Source organism: Microtus ochrogaster, assembly GCF_000317375.1.
Source record: "Microtus ochrogaster isolate Prairie Vole_2 chromosome 14 unlocalized genomic scaffold, MicOch1.0 chr14_random_1, whole genome shotgun sequence".
Lineage (NCBI taxonomy): Eukaryota > Metazoa > Chordata > Mammalia > Rodentia > Cricetidae > Microtus > Microtus ochrogaster.
In genome coordinates this window covers 30,409,503-30,426,176 of record NW_004949096.1, presented here as the reverse complement: position 1 = coordinate 30,426,176, position 16,674 = coordinate 30,409,503, and the positions used below count along the sequence as shown (strand labels likewise).

At 44.1% G+C, this 16,674-nt stretch overlaps 1 protein-coding gene across 5 annotated transcripts in view; it reads left to right on the top strand.

Annotated features, from left to right (window-relative positions):
- Positions 1-606: 606 nt before the first annotated feature.
- The window catches only part of Frmd5 (FERM domain containing 5), a 281,243-nt gene continuing 265,175 nt past the window's right edge, over positions 607-16,674 (top strand). For all 5 annotated transcript variants that reach the window (XM_026787798.1, XM_026787796.1, XM_005364351.3 and 2 more), the window contains exon 1: positions 607-922. In XM_026787798.1, the coding sequence (XP_026643599.1) occupies positions 821-922 (102 nt within the window). In that variant the 5' untranslated portion in view covers positions 607-820. The remainder of the gene's footprint in view (positions 923-16,674) is intronic.

Genomic DNA, 16,674 nt, shown 5'->3' with positions numbered 1-16,674 from the left:
TTCTGAAAATAAAAAGGGATTAGAGCGCAGGGCTTTCTAGGCGCTAAACCCGGGCGCTTACAAGCTTCTGTGGTCTCAGCAGTATAAGCAGCTATTGTAAAACAGACATTCATCAAAATAAGGGTGCGCGAGAACAGGGGCCCCTGGAGCAGACTTGGGGCAGCGCACAGGTGGGGGCAGCCGCCAGGTCTGGAGACGTGGGTGCCAGTTATCTGCAGGTGTCGCCTCCTCGCCTTGGTTTCTCAGAGGGCAGGAACCGCGCGTTGCAGAGCGCAGGACTTGACTCCTGGAACAGCTCAAATGCTATTCTAGGTAGCAGACACCGATCTTGTCAAGTGTCCACACATGGCCCGGCGGAGGACAAACAGCATTCATACCAACCACCGCCCGCGAAGGGTGCGAGCGAAGGCTTGGGACGCTAGAGGGCTGGCCCGACTGGGCTTGGTACTGCTGTTTTGTGATGATTGCTTCCTCAGTCCGCTCATCATCCCTACTCCCTATTCTGATTGGCTCTTTCTCTTGCCAATCGGTTCCGCCGCGCTGACCTCCATTGGCCCCCTATCTAGGCCCCGCCCCATGATCTGGGCACCGGCAGTGGGGCGCCCGGGAGAGAACCCAGCTTGCTTGGGTCTTGGGGGGAGGCGGTGGTGGCTCTGGAGAAGGAAGAGGAGTGGGGCCGGAGGAGGCAGCGGCGGCGAACCGGCCAGGGTGATGGTACAGGTGCCAGGGCCCGGCGCGGAGCTGCCGCGCTGAAGGACGACGGGTCCCGAGTCCGCAGCGCCGCCGCGTCGCTCCCGGGGACGGGCGAGCGGGCGGGAAGATGCTGAGCAGGTTGATGAGCGGCAGCAGCAGGAGTCTGGAGCGCGAGTACAGCTGCACAGTGCGGCTGCTGGACGACAGCGAGTACACCTGCACCATCCAGGTCAGCGCCGCGCCGCCCGCCCGCTCGCGGGATCCCGCTCCCTACACTCGGCCAAGTTGGCGGGGGGCCGCCGCCCGGGGTCGCCCCAGCTCTAGCCCCGGCGCGGCGCTTTGTCCGCCCCGCAGCCGCACCGCCCGGCGCGCGGCATCCCTGCCCGAGCTCAGCCGAGGGCTGGTACCGCGCGCCGTGCGCCCCTGCGGGGTGAGTCGCGTCCCGCACCCGCAACACCTCTGCTCTGCGCCCTCCGGGCTGGAGGACCCCGGGTCTTTGCTCCTCCAGCCGGTGGATAGGTAGCACCTTGGGCTGGCGTCCGGAGCTAGGCGGGCAGGGCGGGCGACGTCTACCCGGGTCGCCCCGTCGGGACGCGGGCTGAGATCCCTTGAGCCCCACCAGGCCCTCCAGCCAGCCTTTATTTCCCTGGTTGGAAGGATAAAGGTTTATGTCATAATTTCTCTCAAGCGTTTGTGAGTCAGACGGAACGCGCAGCCCATGCAGAGTGGCCTATTGAAGGCGCCCAGCCCTCTGTGCTTTGAGGGTTTAGCTCCCTTCCTCGCCTTTTGATCCCCAAATCTCAACGTACTGGTTATTTCTGGGGGTGGGGGGCGTGAGGCAAAGATTTAGCAACAAGTCCCAGCAATTTGGAGGTTGGCAGTGGCTGGAAAGAATCAGAGACTTACGGAAAAGCCAACAATGCAACAAAGCCGCACAGCGTTTCGTTCAGAACCTGGCGTTTTGAAAGGGTTTTTTACAACCCCTGGCTTGAGTCCCTTCACTACTGGTGTGTGGTGCGTCAGGAGTCATGTAGTGTTTTCCCCAGGAATGCAGTCTTTCCTTTATAAAGTCAGAGATTGAAAGCGCCGACAATGCTCTCGTGTTTGATTCTTCTATCAGAGAACCAAGCCTGCGCTCACTGGCAGAAATTGCTCTTTGTGAGAAGCAAATTAAGTTGGACCCTGGAGGATCTCACCTGATCCCTTTCCTTTCCCGCAAGAACCCGGAGGAAGCTTCTAGACTCAGAAGTGATTAAAAAAAAAAAACCCGCCTGCCTAGACCCTGCCCCCAGGATGTTCCCCATCCATCCATCCATCCATCCATCCATCCATCCATCCATCCATCCATCCATCCATCCATCCATCCATCTTGCTGACAATGCTCAATAGCATAAAACAGAGACCAGAGACGTGTGAGAAAGACGCTCCCGTGTTTGAGAGCTGCTTCTTGATGCTGACTGTGCCCAGTTCAGCCCCCTTCCCCCCCCCAAGCCCTGAGCTTAAGTGCTGATTGCTGCCAAAGGTCCAGGAGAGTAGAAACAGAGCACAGACTACCTTTTGAAGGCTACTTAATACAGATTAAGCGCCCATAAAGATGCTAGCCATTAAGTGAAAGGATTTTTGTAATTGGCTATGATGGAGAGGGTATGTATATTTTCCAGCTCCATGGTGTGCTACTTTTTGTTTCTATGGTGTCATTGTTTCTATGTACAGTTTTCTCCCTGTTTTGTTTTAATGGAAGAGGAGAAAACATGGAATCGACACCTTCACAGTTTGAGTACATTGTCAAGAGCTTTAAAAGTCTTTAGCCTTTCGTTTAAAAATTTAACAAATGTGTACAATAGCCTGCCGAGGGCAGTGTGAGGTTTAGACTTCATAGATCCTAAGAATACTTTTGTGGACTATAGTGACATAAAATTCCTCCAGTAGGTCATTAACTTTTGCCAAGGTGTAGAGCGCAAAGGAAACATGACTCGTCTGAAAATGCGTATAACCTCCTGATTTTGGCTATCAGGAAAGGGTACGCGTGGTTATCCCTTGTCCTCAGAGCTGGTGAGGGGGATTAATATTGTAGTTGTGGATGGTTCTTATTGTCAAAGAGAACAAATATCTTAACGTTCAACTGGACTTACTGGAGTAATGTTTACTATATTCCACTTTTTGTGTTTCTTTTTTGTTACTCTTATTTAGTAATTTAATGTTATAAAACTTAGTCATGGCCCCATCCATGGTCTAGCTGTGTTAATCCTTGCACATGGGGATGCTGGTGTGGGCTGTAAAACACAGGACTTGTAGTGTATTTGTCTTTTTTACACCACTAGTTACGTAGTGTTTTGCTTTGTTTTTATCCATATGGGAAAAGGTTTGAAAAAAAAAAGAAAATTATCTACAGGATTCTAATTTTTTTTATATACTGCTTTTAAACAAAGCATTTGGAGATTGAACTTTTCTTAGCAACTTTCTTGTTTTATATTTTTTTTTGTGTGTATGTGTGTGTGTGTATGTGTGTGTGTGTGTCCACATGTGTTTACTTGTTAAACAACTCTGTATAGTTTTAACATGGAAAGGGTGTGGGTTCCTTATTTAGCTAAGTGTTATTTTCAGTACTTTAAGAATGGCAGTACTGTATATTTGAAATCTTTTGGTGATGATTTGGACTCCCCTTTTTTTTTTCTTGAAGTGTTATACTGTCATTTAGATATGGTGTCTATTTTAAAAATATTTTTATTGCTTTTAAAACAGCCAGAGACCATGGAAGGCAACTCAGAATTAGAAATATACCAGTGGTTTGGTGTCATGAAAGCCGTGTTTGGTCAATTCCAGTTTTGCAGCTGTTCTGCCAACGTATTGGCTTAGCGGCACTTCATAATGCAGTTCTAGGAGCTGGCCTTCGGGGTGTGATTATTAAGGTAACCAGAACGGCTTCTATCTTTGCAAAGACGGTTCTCCCAGTCGCAGGCCTACACTTTCATCCTTTCTGATATGGAAATGTATCTGTAGACCAGGAGGAGCGACAGTATACATAGGAGGATTTTGTGTAATTGCTCCCCTGTGAAGAATGTTGTTAGTAGCCAGTTTTGAAGGTCATTGCCTGTACGTTCGGATCTGATCCACATTTTTGACTCTTTTGTTTTTATCTATGCAAATCTGTATTCATTTGCCACATTTTCTACCTGACTTGTTATTTGGAAGCATATAGAAAAAAAAATGAAAAGACTAATTAGTATCTTTGAAGTCAACCTGAATGGAATAATTTAAGTGTCTAGATATGTTTTGTCCTAAACAATGCACTTTTAATAGTTTATGTGTTATTTAGGACACAGTGCAGACATTTTAGTAGCAGTATCTATTGGACAAATTAAAATATTTTGGGGGGGCGATAACTCAAAGATAAAACCACCTTAGAAACGAGTTAGATTTTATTTGGGGCACACTGAAATTACAGATTAAGCAGCCAGGTTAAGCAGATTTTTCAGTTAGTGTTATAAATAAGCTGTGTGTGCAGAGGCAGTTCTACAGAGGGACCAATATTTGGAGACCTAGAGGGAGGGAGCAAGCGTGGAGTCCTGGGCTTGCCAGGGATCTCTGCATTCATTGTAGCTCATTTCCCTCACAATGACATTATGGATTGATTATATATCCATTGTACTAAATGAGGAAAATGGGATGGTGGATTGGTGGGTGAGCCCTGTGCCGAATGGCTGATTACATGCTAAGCATTCTGTTAGACACTTTGTTTGTGCCTTACAGGAAAGAGGTAGGCAGTATTGTTTCTGTTATAGGTGCAAAGACAGTCCCAAAGGTCAAAGAAATTTACTTATTGTTAGTAGGTGACCTTACTGTATTTAAGCCAATGGCTTTCTTATTTACTCTCTATTCCGACTCCCTAAATTGCTTCCTGTTTTTCTACCTTAATTTTCTTATCTTTACAGTGCAAATATTAATGCTTATTTCATAGCAAAAAGAAAATTAATGAAAAATATTGCAAATAAATGAGGAACACATTAAACACAAAATAGAATTGGGAAATTCTTACTTTAAAAAAAAGGAAAATAAGTCATATTGAATCATAAGTCACCTTAAAATGATTTCTAATTAATCTCAATGAAGTTGTGAAATTCCGTCCTGGGGTAGTATAATTTTTTATTAGAGCTTTTCTTTCAAATTGAAGAACTTGGGCTGATGAGATGCCCAGCAGGTAAAGGTGCTTGCTGTCAAGGCTGATGACCTGAGTTTGACCCTAGAAGCCCCCATGGTAGAGGAAGAGAAAAAATTTCTACAAGTTGTTCTTTGACACCCCCACCCCCGTAAAGTCCATTTCTCTTCCTCTGTCCTATCCTCAGGAGGATGCTTATTCTTGGACTTTGGTTGCCTTTTCTAAGAATTCCTGCTTCCCATTTTGTAAGTAGAGTCCTTGCTTTCATTAATGCGGAATGAATATTAGTAGAAAATTAGATAATTTTATTCACAGAGAAAAACACAAATCTGTTGTATTTTCATGAATATTGATTTTTGTTAAAAAAATTACTTAGCAGGTAATTATGCTGTCTCAGGATCTCTGTTACAATAGCAAGTCAGTTAGTCTCTAGCTCTTGAAATTAAGATAACTATAAAATTAGCCTCCCAGAATCCTAAAAGCACTTGTATTGCTTAACTTCAGTATTAAATATTGTATAAAACTAATTAGATATTGTATAAAACGTATCTTTTTGGCACAGAAGATAAATTCTGGATCCTTGACTGTCTCCTCATTCTTCCTGTTTGGGGGTGTCAGCGGCTCTCGGGGGATCCAGAAACGTTCACTGCAACAGATTTCACTTATGGGTATTTGTATGAATTGGAATTCTGTTAAACGCTTGGCATGAATGTGCTAGATGAGGCAATCCAGCAAACCGTGAAATAAAAGAACATGAAATTTTGAGTTAGCATCATAACCCAGAGACTCATTTATCATAGCTGTGCTATCATCAGCATCACACTTTAAAAACAGACTTCTGTTTTTTTGAGATAGAGTCAGTCTCCCTATTATGTAGCCATGGCTGTCCTGGGATTCACTATGTCGACCAGGCTGGCTTTGACTTCCCAGAGATCCTCCTGCCTCTGCCTTCCAAGTGCTGGGATTGTAGGCAAGCCACCACACCAGGCAAACAGACATTTCTGTTACAGATGTGCAGTGGTTTATGCATAGGTCTGACATACATAATACAGTATCAGAAGCAAGGCATTGATTTTTGGAAATACTTTACTGGTAACATAATTGCTATCCTAAAATGATCAAAAAGATTTTTTTTTTGTAGAGAATTCTACTTTGGAAGCTATAAAGGATGGAATAAGAGCAAACTATAAGCCATGGACCTAACTATTACAGCACCTAGCTTGAGGCCTGCACAGTTATAAACAAACAAACAAACAAACAAACAAACACCATTTGTTTTGATTTGTGCTGTATGATTGCAGTGGTGATGCCATCAAATTTCATGTACCTGCAAACAATAAATATCTCCTAACTCTATAACACATCTATCTCCCAAACCAGTTTCCTGAGAAGGTCAAGTGTGTAAGTGTGGTATTTATGAGTTCTTTGGCATCTCTGGTAACTTTGCACTTGACCTTTATTGAACCCATGGAGCCCGATCAGTAAGCACCTTTTGGGTTTTCTCTTGTCCTTCGGGTCCCCCACCCCATCCCTGCAGGTAGAAAGAACCGTAGCAAGTGAACATTGTGCCGGTGAAGTGCTTCATGGAACCTTAGCGGCCTGCCAGCATCAGTGTTTGAGTGCAGCATCCCTCATACATAGCTGTTTAAATCTCTTTGATTCCTATCACCAGGGTCATCGCTACACAGAATAGGATGTAGACCTCCAAGTGAACCGTGCTGCCCAGCTGCCTCTAGTGAGGGCTATGTCAAGGTGAATTTGTCTTTGCTGGGCAGCCTAGTCTATAACATAGTGTCTGAACCAGCAGACCCTACTTCACGGAGCAGCTCGCTGTGGGTCGCTCTTCCCTGAGGTGTGCCTGGCCAGGGCTCATACAGCACAGGTGAATTTAGGGAGGATTGATTTTCTCATCTGTGGTGCTCAGAGAGTGGTGGTCATGATCATTTGGTGGCCTGGTAGTCATTGTCCCTCTTGTTTTCTGGCTTTGATCCTTCAAGCTCAGGTCATCTTTGTGTGTTTTTTGCTTGCTTATTTTGATTTTTTTATGCAGCAGAGAAATCTGAAGAGTACTAAGCCATTTTCATTCTCATGTTGTTGGGTGAGTGTTCCCCCTAAAGTCAAAATACCCAATCATATATCCATTCTAGCATTGAAACAGGTCTTCTATTCCTTTAAGACTCTGGGCATTGGGGACCAATACAACTACCTTAAATATAGGGAAGGTCAAAGATGGGCTGTGGAGAACAGAATCTGAGAGCACTTCTCCAGTCCCACACCTCATCCCCAATCATGTGTGTGTGTGTGTGTGTGTGCACGCGCACATGCACACGCATTTAGATTGAACTTAGATTCCTTAATTGTTCTCCAATTTTTTCACAGCGGAGCTCACCAGATTAGCTAGACCGATTGGACAGTGATCTCTGGGAATCATCTCTCTGCCTCCCCAGGCACACGCTGCCATGCCCAGCTCTTTATGTGGGTGCTAGCAATCCAAACTCAGGTCCTCGCGCATGCGTTGCGAGCCTTTTGCTGACTCAGCCATCTTACCAAATCTCCTGAACTCCAGTTTTTCTGAGACTGATCCCTCGATGTCAGGGATCAGTCTCAGATGTTCAGATCAGCAGATGTTCCAAGGCTGCTACGTGATTGAACCTCCCTGATGTCAGCCTTCTGACCAGTGTAGACCAGTGCGTTTGCCTTCCACCAGCTGAAATGATTTTTCTTTATTTCTACAGATGGTGACTATGATCTTTCCAACTTTCTTAATGTTCTAGGTTGGAAAGACAGGACCTTGGTGAAGACTCTTAGGTTGAAAGTCTCTAGGCTTTTGCCTGTGGATATAAGACAAAGTACAAACATGTGAACCGAATTCTCTAAGGAGACCCTTCCGTGCCATGCTCGTACAGGCAAAAGAATTGGGCCCAAGCTTGGCATCCGTTGAGTTTGTGCACAATAGTTCATTCACTTGCCTACAGAAAGCAGCCCTTTGACAGTGATTGTTGCTGTCACCCCCACCCTGACGTCTTTCATGACTGTGACCTCATCTGCCGAGTTGTATGGAGAAGTGCTCCGGACCACTCTAGAAGTGCTTCTAGACTCACTCTGAGTATTCGTGATCATTTCGAAGCACCAGAAAACTGGTGCCTACTAAGGGCACCCATTCAAGAGCAGGACAGATTTAGCTGTCTCATGCATCATTCAGAGCATCTTCCTATTTTATAACCCAGGGCTCCCACTCCTTTTGTAGAAACTGTGAGTCCTGTCAAAAATGTGGAAGACGGAGTGAAGTACGGAATGGGTGGAACCAGTGGTTTTCAAAATATGGCTGCGGAACCACGGAATTACCGTGTGCCCAGCTGGGTACTCACTGGAAATGTAAATTCTTGGCTCCCTCTCAGCTCCAGTGATTCAGAAACTGGAGACCAAGCTCTAAAACCTTACATATGTATCTGCAAGCATGCTCATATGTGTTGGGGTGCACATGCGTGTGGAGGCCAGGGGAACAACCTCTGGTGTTCTTCAGGCGCCATGCACCATTCCTGAGGCACAGTCTCTCCCTGGCCTGGATCCGCTGTCTCTTCTTTCTGAGATGACACGTGTGTGCCACCATGCTAGGCATTTCTTTGGTCAGAGGGGTTCTACTGATTAAGCTCTGGTCTTTGTGCTCGCAAGGCAGGTGCTTGGCCAACTGAGCCATCTTTCCGCCTCTGAAGCCCTTTAGACCAAGATTTCCAGGTGGCTTTTATGCAGCCTAGGTTTGAGAGTCCCTGCCTGATTATAGAGGCCTCGCGGGCAGGATGAGCAACTCTTGTTTATTGGATGTAGGAAGTAAGAGAGAAGAAACAAAGACTGAATCTCAGGTATCTAGTTTTTATTCTTGGAATGGTCTTTCTCTCTTACTTTGTTTACACATATGCAGACCCACCCGCAGGTTGGCAGGATTCTAAGGATTTTGTTCATCCTACCATTTTGATGTTGCGTTTATCAGTTTCATGGTCTTCATCTTGCTTAATAATGATTCGATCATTACATATTTATTTCATATAGATGTTTTACTCATGTGCATGTGCACTATGTGCGTGCAGTGCCCGTGGAGGCCAGAAGGGGGCGTCAGATTCCCTGGAAGTGGAGTTATAGACAATTATGAGTCATCATGTAGATGCTGGGACTCGAACCCAGGTTCTTTGGAAGAGCAGCCAGTGCTGTTAACCACTGAGCCATCTCTCCAGGCCTTTATCATTGTGTATTTCTGCATTGTTTTCCAAGCACACATTCTCCACTACTTAGAGCGTAGGGAGAAAGAAATAGTGAGCACCTTTAAGTGTCGTTTAAGAATTTACAGTTTCTAAGCACCACGGATTGGGGTCTAAGGACGGTACACTTTGACAGTATAAATGGGGGAGGGGACTTAGGAGAGGGCGAGGGACTCCCAAGTTAGTAAATAGTTCCCAGTGGAGGTGAAGTTTGATCTAGGTTATGAAAGATTGCCAAAGCAGAAAATGGGTCTCGGAAATGGATAGAGGGCATTCCAGGCCGAGTTAAGAAACCGCTTCAGATAGAAAAGATGAGGATGTTAAGTCTTTAGCTTTTCTTTTACTGTGTTTATCTCACTTACTCCGGTATAGTTGAGTCAAACAACAGAAATATACTTGCTGAGAGAGAATTACTGTCAGCACAATTTCAATCATGTTTGACAGGCTGAGAGGAATCAGTCCAAACTAAAAATAAATGCATGAGGCTGGTGGTGAATGATGTCTAATTCGGAGACTGTGTAACACGAATTAAGATTCCTCACAAAATGACGGCGGCGCGTTTCAATCTTAATGCTGCAGTTGTAGCAACTACCTATGGGTTTTATTCCCAAGAAGTCTCTTCTCCTGGGCGTCAGTGTACTGATCAAATTCCATCCTCTAGCTGATGTTTAGGAAACTGCTGATGGACTCGGCTGCCCCTCGGTTGTTCAGAGGCAGTGAAGAATGTGACGGACAAAGCCCTAAAACGCCACATTTGAGCATCTCTGTCCCTAAACCCCTGCCCACCAAAAATAGCTTCTGTAGATCACCAGGGCATGCTTCCCTAGGTTCCCCAGGGCACCCCTCCCTGCCAACTCTGAAGTTGCCAGCCCTACCCAGGGTACACTTTTAGTCCTGAACACAGTGCCAGGCCACAGCTTTGGAGATGGGAACCTCCAAGAAAGGAGTGTCTGGCATTGGGGCAATCAGTGTTCGGCAGATTGCCAATGCTAATAGGTTGTTTTTCTCTGGGAAAAGAAGGGATGGCCTAAAGTCCGATGGATGGGGGGGTAGCTGACAGTAGGAGCACTCCTTTGTTGGAAAGATTAAGGGAGTTTGCTGAGAAGTGCTATTATGGGAGCCAAAAAATTAGCAAAGGCCCTTAAGCCCAAGACTTGAAAAAAGTGCTAGTGGTATATCAAAACAGCATGCCCCAGGGCACACAAAAATGTCTGGCTACTTCTATTGAACTTGTAGTAGGAGTAAGTCAAAACACTCAAAAACTCACACAGTTTGGTGCTTCATCGTCATAAAATTGTCTGTTGTCACCAGGCTAGTGTAGAGCCCCCGCCCCCTGGCACCTGATCTAACTTACAGGCTTCTAATCTGGGCTCCTTCCTCGCTGTGAAGGAGGGGGAGCTACCTTCAGCATTCCCCGAGTTTCCAGTGCTCTAGGCAGGTGCCATTAACACTCATATTTTCTTAGACGTGAGCCAGACAGATAGGAACATTGATCACCATACTAGAGAGCACAGTTAATCAGTTCACCGAAGAACTCGTGCGTTTCCAGAGATAATTTAGCAGGTGGAAGCACCCACCCAGCCTGCTTTATTTCAGATTTTTGTCTCAAGAGATATTCAGACCCCTAAAGTTAATATGGATTGGGGTTCTGTAGGTCAGAAGGACTCAGTGGGCTGGCAAAGATGCCTAGAGTGTTTTATGGAGCAGTGAGCCTGCCGGTTCATGGTACACAGTCTGTGTGGAAGGACAGCCCACTAGTTCTTTGGGATGCTGCTCAGAAGTTATTCTTCGAAAGGAGCTTGGTTGCTGAGAGATACTCCAAGTTGTGTTAGGCTTCAGAGTCTATGTATTGGAAAAAGATAGTTTACTTGGTGTAACTGCAGAACTATGGCAGTGCCAGATTTTATAACAGGGAGATGCCCTGGAAAACCAACCTTCTCTTTGCGTATCTCTTAGTGTGTACAAGTGTTTTGTCTGGATCTATATATCTGTACTACATGTGTGCCTGGTGCCTCTGGCGGCCAGAAGAGAGCAGTGGATCCCGTGGAACTGGAGTCATTGATGGTTGTGAACCACCATGTAGGTGCTGGCAACCGAACCCACATCCTCTGCAAGACAGCAAGTACTCTTAACTGCTGAACCATCTCTTTGGCTCCTGCTGACTTCTTAATATATATGGGGTGATTTAGACAAGCTTGTGTAAATGAATAGCCGTATTACAGAAATCACATCTACGAACTGTTTTCTAATAATTTCTATGGTAAAGAAGACATTACTCATATTCTAATTTTAATATTGGCAATACTTGACAGTCTGATTATTTTTGAGACAGATACAATGATATACTGTCTTACTGCAAATTAGACATCCCAACATGTCATTATAAAATATTATGGACTATTTTTTATCAATAATATATCTTACATTAGATACGTTTCCTTTCTGGTTGAAAGAGCATGGCCAGAGAAGTAGGAAAACTACTTTCCATTTTTCAGATTCTCATCCCCAAACCCCTTGTGCTGAGGTCCAGGCAAGGGTTTTGTGCAAGCTAGGTCAGCAATTCCCCTCTGCGCTGTATTGTGGGTACCTCAGTTACTTTGTTCCGTTTTTCTTGTGTTGGTTTTTCTGCTCACTCCTTCTCATTCTCTTTGTTTTTGGACTTTCAGCCACTCATTTAATATAACCTCTCTCGTTTATTTGGTGCTGGAGATCAAACCTAAGGTCTTGTTTCTGCTAGCCTCATACACAGCAGACGATGCAACCTCGTCGCCATCTCTAATTTCAGACATGGCTTAGGACGGCTTTTGCCTGTGTCAAGGTTCTCTGTGTGTGGTTGTGCTTCTTTTGCTGGAGTTGAAAAACAGTAAGTCTGGCAAGATGGCCCAGTGGGTAAAGGTGTTTGCCTCCAAACCTGGTGGTCTCAGTTTTATCCCTGGAAGTAACATGACAGGAAAGAACCAACTCCCCAAAGATGCCCTTTAGCATCTGCACACTTGCTGTAGTGTGACCCCCACTCCCCACCCTGCAACTCCCTAATGTAGGTTAGTATACGAAAAGGCAGGACATGGCATATGGTGATAGATGCCCTTAAAGTTCATTATTAAACAAAGTCTTGCATATTTTAGTTAACTGGAACTCGAGACGGTAAGAATAGAAATCTGTCCCAAACCAAGGTTCAATCTAAAAACTTTTGAAAACTTTTGGCTTTGACTGGATTCGGTGTTAAGTGGAGAATTTCCTACTGACTTTTCTATTTCTCAACATGACCCTGTGTCTGCTGTTGAATTTGAACTCAGGTCTGCATGCGTTCACAGTTGTTCTCATGGCTTTCTGCTGAAATCAGCAGGGAGTTCAATAGGCCATGGCGAAAACTTGAGATCTGTCTTAAATGTGTGTCTCTGGAGTGTTTTGAGAGCCTGGGCAGGCAACCCGACCTCCAAGACTCAATGTGATTCTTCACCTACAAAAAAGAAGGCTCAAACTGAAGGTCCACTGGCCTCTTTTGGTGCCAGAACATTCTGTAGTTCACAGGAGATTGTTCACAGTCCAGTAAGTGCTTCTCTCTTCTCACCAAAGGCTATTCTGTATAGCTGCCTTTATTCTTCAAGGCGGGCGGGGGGTGGGTTATGTCGGAGGAAGAGTGTGGTGCTTCCCCTGTCTGTAATCTGATTGTAGTTTTGCACAACACAAAGTAACATTTTATCTACTGTACAACAGAGCTTACATTTTGGGGGATTGTTTCTTGTTAGTCAAGAATCCTAAGAGCTCTTTTTCAGTGAAGGCAGAATCTGCATTGGTTGGGTTGGATTAATGACTACTCGCCTCTGCTCCTGTACGCGATGGTATTTAGGATCAAAGGTGTTGGACAAACACATTAGAAAGTTATTTGGAATTCATCTGGCTTTGAGGGATGTCTTGCAGGGTGTGTAATGCTTTCAGAAGTGGTCCCTTTCCATAGCAGTGGTCTCGAAAAACCAAAAAAAAAAAAAAAACAACTCTTATTCTAATAGATTAATCAGGTATGATGTAATATGTTTGTGCTTTTTCCCCCCCTAATTGTATGAAGGCTGCTTGTTTGTTTTCCTGGCTGCCCAGACTCTCAAAATAATCACACAGAAACTGTATTAATTAAATCACTGCTTGGCCCATTAGCTCTAGCTTCTTATTGGTAACTCTTACATCTTAATTTAACCCATTTCTAGTAATCTGTGTATCGCCACATGGCTATGGCTTACTGGGTAAAACTCCAGTGGGGCTACATGGCTTCTCTCTGCCTCCTTTCTTCCAGCATTCAGTTTAGTTTTTCCCACCTAGATCTACTCTATCCTACCACAGGCCTAAGACAGTTTCTTTTTAACCAATGGCATTCACAGCATACAGAGGGGAATCCCACATCACCTCCCCTTTTCTATCTAAATAAAAAGGAAGGTTTTAAATTTAACATAGTAAAATTATATATAATGAAACAGTTATCAAGCAAGAATGATAGTTACAATATTTACATAACTAAGGAAAACTATAACTATCAATTCTTCAACTCCACCAAAGACTCCAGAAGGATATAATATTACCTAAGAAAATAGGAAGTGCATTGTAAGCTATTTCTAGAACTCTAGAATTGGCAGAGACATCTCACTGCCTGGACAGTCATTCAAAGTTCTTTTGTATATTTGGAGTATCCATCTTCAGCCTACAGGCCCATAGTATCCCAGACTTTTCCACGAAGCAAGGAATTTCAAAGACAGTTCTGCCTATATTGGCAGTTTGTCCATCACTTTCTTCTGTGTCCTGCAGAATGTCTGGCGGACTCATGTAGCAGGAACCCCTAAGGACCGCCACCTTTAGGCAAGTTCAGCAGTCCTTTCTCTGTGGGTCCTACATGTTCAGTTCACACAGCATAACATCAAGCAGTCCAGGAAAGAGCAGTTTCTTGCCCAAATGGCTAGAAAACTCCATAAGGAGCCTCTTCGATGCCCATCTTCCTTTTGAAGTAATTGGTGCTGCCAGGAGCAGATGTGTCTCATGTCATGAAAAGTCCTAACTTCTTAGAACATTTTAAATGCCATATTCTAAAGATCTCTGAAAGATTTGAAGAATACCTATCTTTATATATTCAGAAAATAAATGTATCTTTATATATTCAGAAAACCTAACACGACTACAAGCTTGACTATTATAGATGATTATCTATTAACCTATATTTCTTAATTACACATTACATTTTTAAATGAACTGCACAATGTTAATGCCTTAATCAAGAGCAGAAATATATATACACAGTATAACAAAATTGACCTTAAATTTGTAACCCATTTCCATTATTTTATATTTTACCATGAGGCTTGTGGCCTGCCGGCAAGGTTCTGACATGTCTGTCTTTGGGGGTGGCTCCATGGCTTCTCCTTTCTCCCAGCTTTTGGTTTAGTTTTCCCCATCTAGCCCTATTCTACCCTATCACTAAGACAGTTTCTTTATTAACCAATGGTATTCACAGCATACAGAGGGGAATCCCATATCACCCAAATAGGCTAAACTCTCTGTTTCTTTCCCCTTTATAAAAAAGGTCTAGGCAGGCTGGTGAGATGACTCAGCGGATCAAACTCCTGCCTCAAAGGTCCAAGGACCTGAGTTTGAACCCTATAAAGGTGGGACCAGTGTACCGATGGACACAGAGAAAGTTACCATCTGATTCCATACACATACCATGGCATATCCATTACCACACACACAGGGAGAGAGAGGAAGAGAGAAAGGGAGGGGGGGAGGAATAGACAGAGTAAATAAAAAACATTGCTAAGATCACACAGAGGGTGTGATCTGTTTAGGTTAACTAGGTGGCTGGGTTTGGGAGCTGCTTAGGACTTGTCTCTAGTTTCCCCCTTAGATTAATGGACTTAATTAATTAAGATAGATAAGATTAAGATAGATGACTTAAATTTTATGTTGACTTTTATTAGTTTATCTTTTACAAGGAGGATGTTTTCTTTTTTAACTAATTAGTTTATTTTTACCGTTTGTGTGCATTGGTGTTTTGCCTGCCTGCATGGATGTGTGTGTCAGGGTGTCTGATCCCCTGGAACAGGAGTTTCAGACTGTTTTGAGCTGCCATGTGGGTGCTGGGAATTGAACCCAGGTCCCCTGGAAGAGCAGGCAGTGCTCTTAACCACTGAGCCATCTCTCCAGATCCAGGAGACTGTTGTTTTGCTTTCAAGCTTCCAAATACTGTTTTGTTGTTTTCAGCTCGATAGTGTAAATACAATGTCATGTTTTAGCTCAAAATGGACAAGCTACTTGGGAGGCTGAGGCAGGAGGCTTCTTCAGCTCAGGTTATCCTGGGCAACACGGTATAACCTCGTCTGGGGGAAAAAAAAAGATCCGTTTTTTTTGGGGGGGGCAAGTGGGGGGAAGATATATATTTATTTAGAATAAGGTTTGTGCCCTTTTCAGGTATATACTGACAGAATTCTGACAGATGAACACATGTAGCAACTGTGTGGTTTCCTGGGCTCCTGTGAGGTCTGCCTTTTCCTCCTTCTCCAGCTTATGGCAACTGTGGTTCCGACATATCTCCTTTTTTTTTCTATATTTGCCTTTTCTATAGTGTCATAATTGTTATGCAGTATGAATTTGGTTTCTTGCATGTAGCATAATGCTTCTTTTTGAAACAGTTTGTATCCCATAGCTATGTTTAAGGAAGTGGTTTAGCAGTCCTTGGTGTACTACGAGCTGTGCAAGCATCAAGACGGGACAGCTTTAGGAAATCAGTTCCACTCCCCAGACCCCTAGTGGGTCTCCTGAGCCCCACTCCCCTTCCCTGAACCCTGTCCTAGGTACATGCCAGTCTGCTTCCTATCCCTAGGGATTTTCTTTTTCTGGATACATGTTTTATAATGGATGATAGTACATGTAGGCTTTGATAATTTCTTTCATGTGGTGTACACGGGTGCATATGTCTCTCTGTGTGTTTGAATGTGTGTGTCTTTCCTTGTTATTAGGTATTGAGTCCAGTTCCTGTGCAAGCAGACTATTTTTGAGGTTTACTCATGCAGTCATTTTGTTTGGAGGTAGAGTCTTGTCACGTAGCCCAGGCTGGCCTCAGACTTACAATACTCCTACTTAAGCTCACGTGTGCTAGAATGATGGGCGTATCTCACCACACCTGGCTCGATACTTTATTCTTTTTTGTTGTCTAATAATTTTTCACTGTATGAATATATGCCATCTTGTTTAATCACCAGTTGTTAGATTTTTAGAATGTCTCTACATTTTTGACTATTATGGATAATGCTATTATGTATCGGTTTTTATGTAGAAATATGTTTTTACTTCCCCTGGAGTCCATACCTAGTCTTGGTATTGCTGGGCCATTTGCCATTTTATTTTTCTTTAAAAAAATTGTTTTTCATTGATCGTTTGATCTCTCTCTCTCTGTCTGTCTGTCTGTCTGTCTGTCTCTCTCTCTCTGTCTCTCTCTGTCTCTCTCTCTCTCTCTGTCTCTCTCTCTCTCTCTCTCTGTCTCTCTCTCTCTCTCTGTCTCTCTCTCTCTCTCTCTCTGTCTCTCTCTCTCTCTCT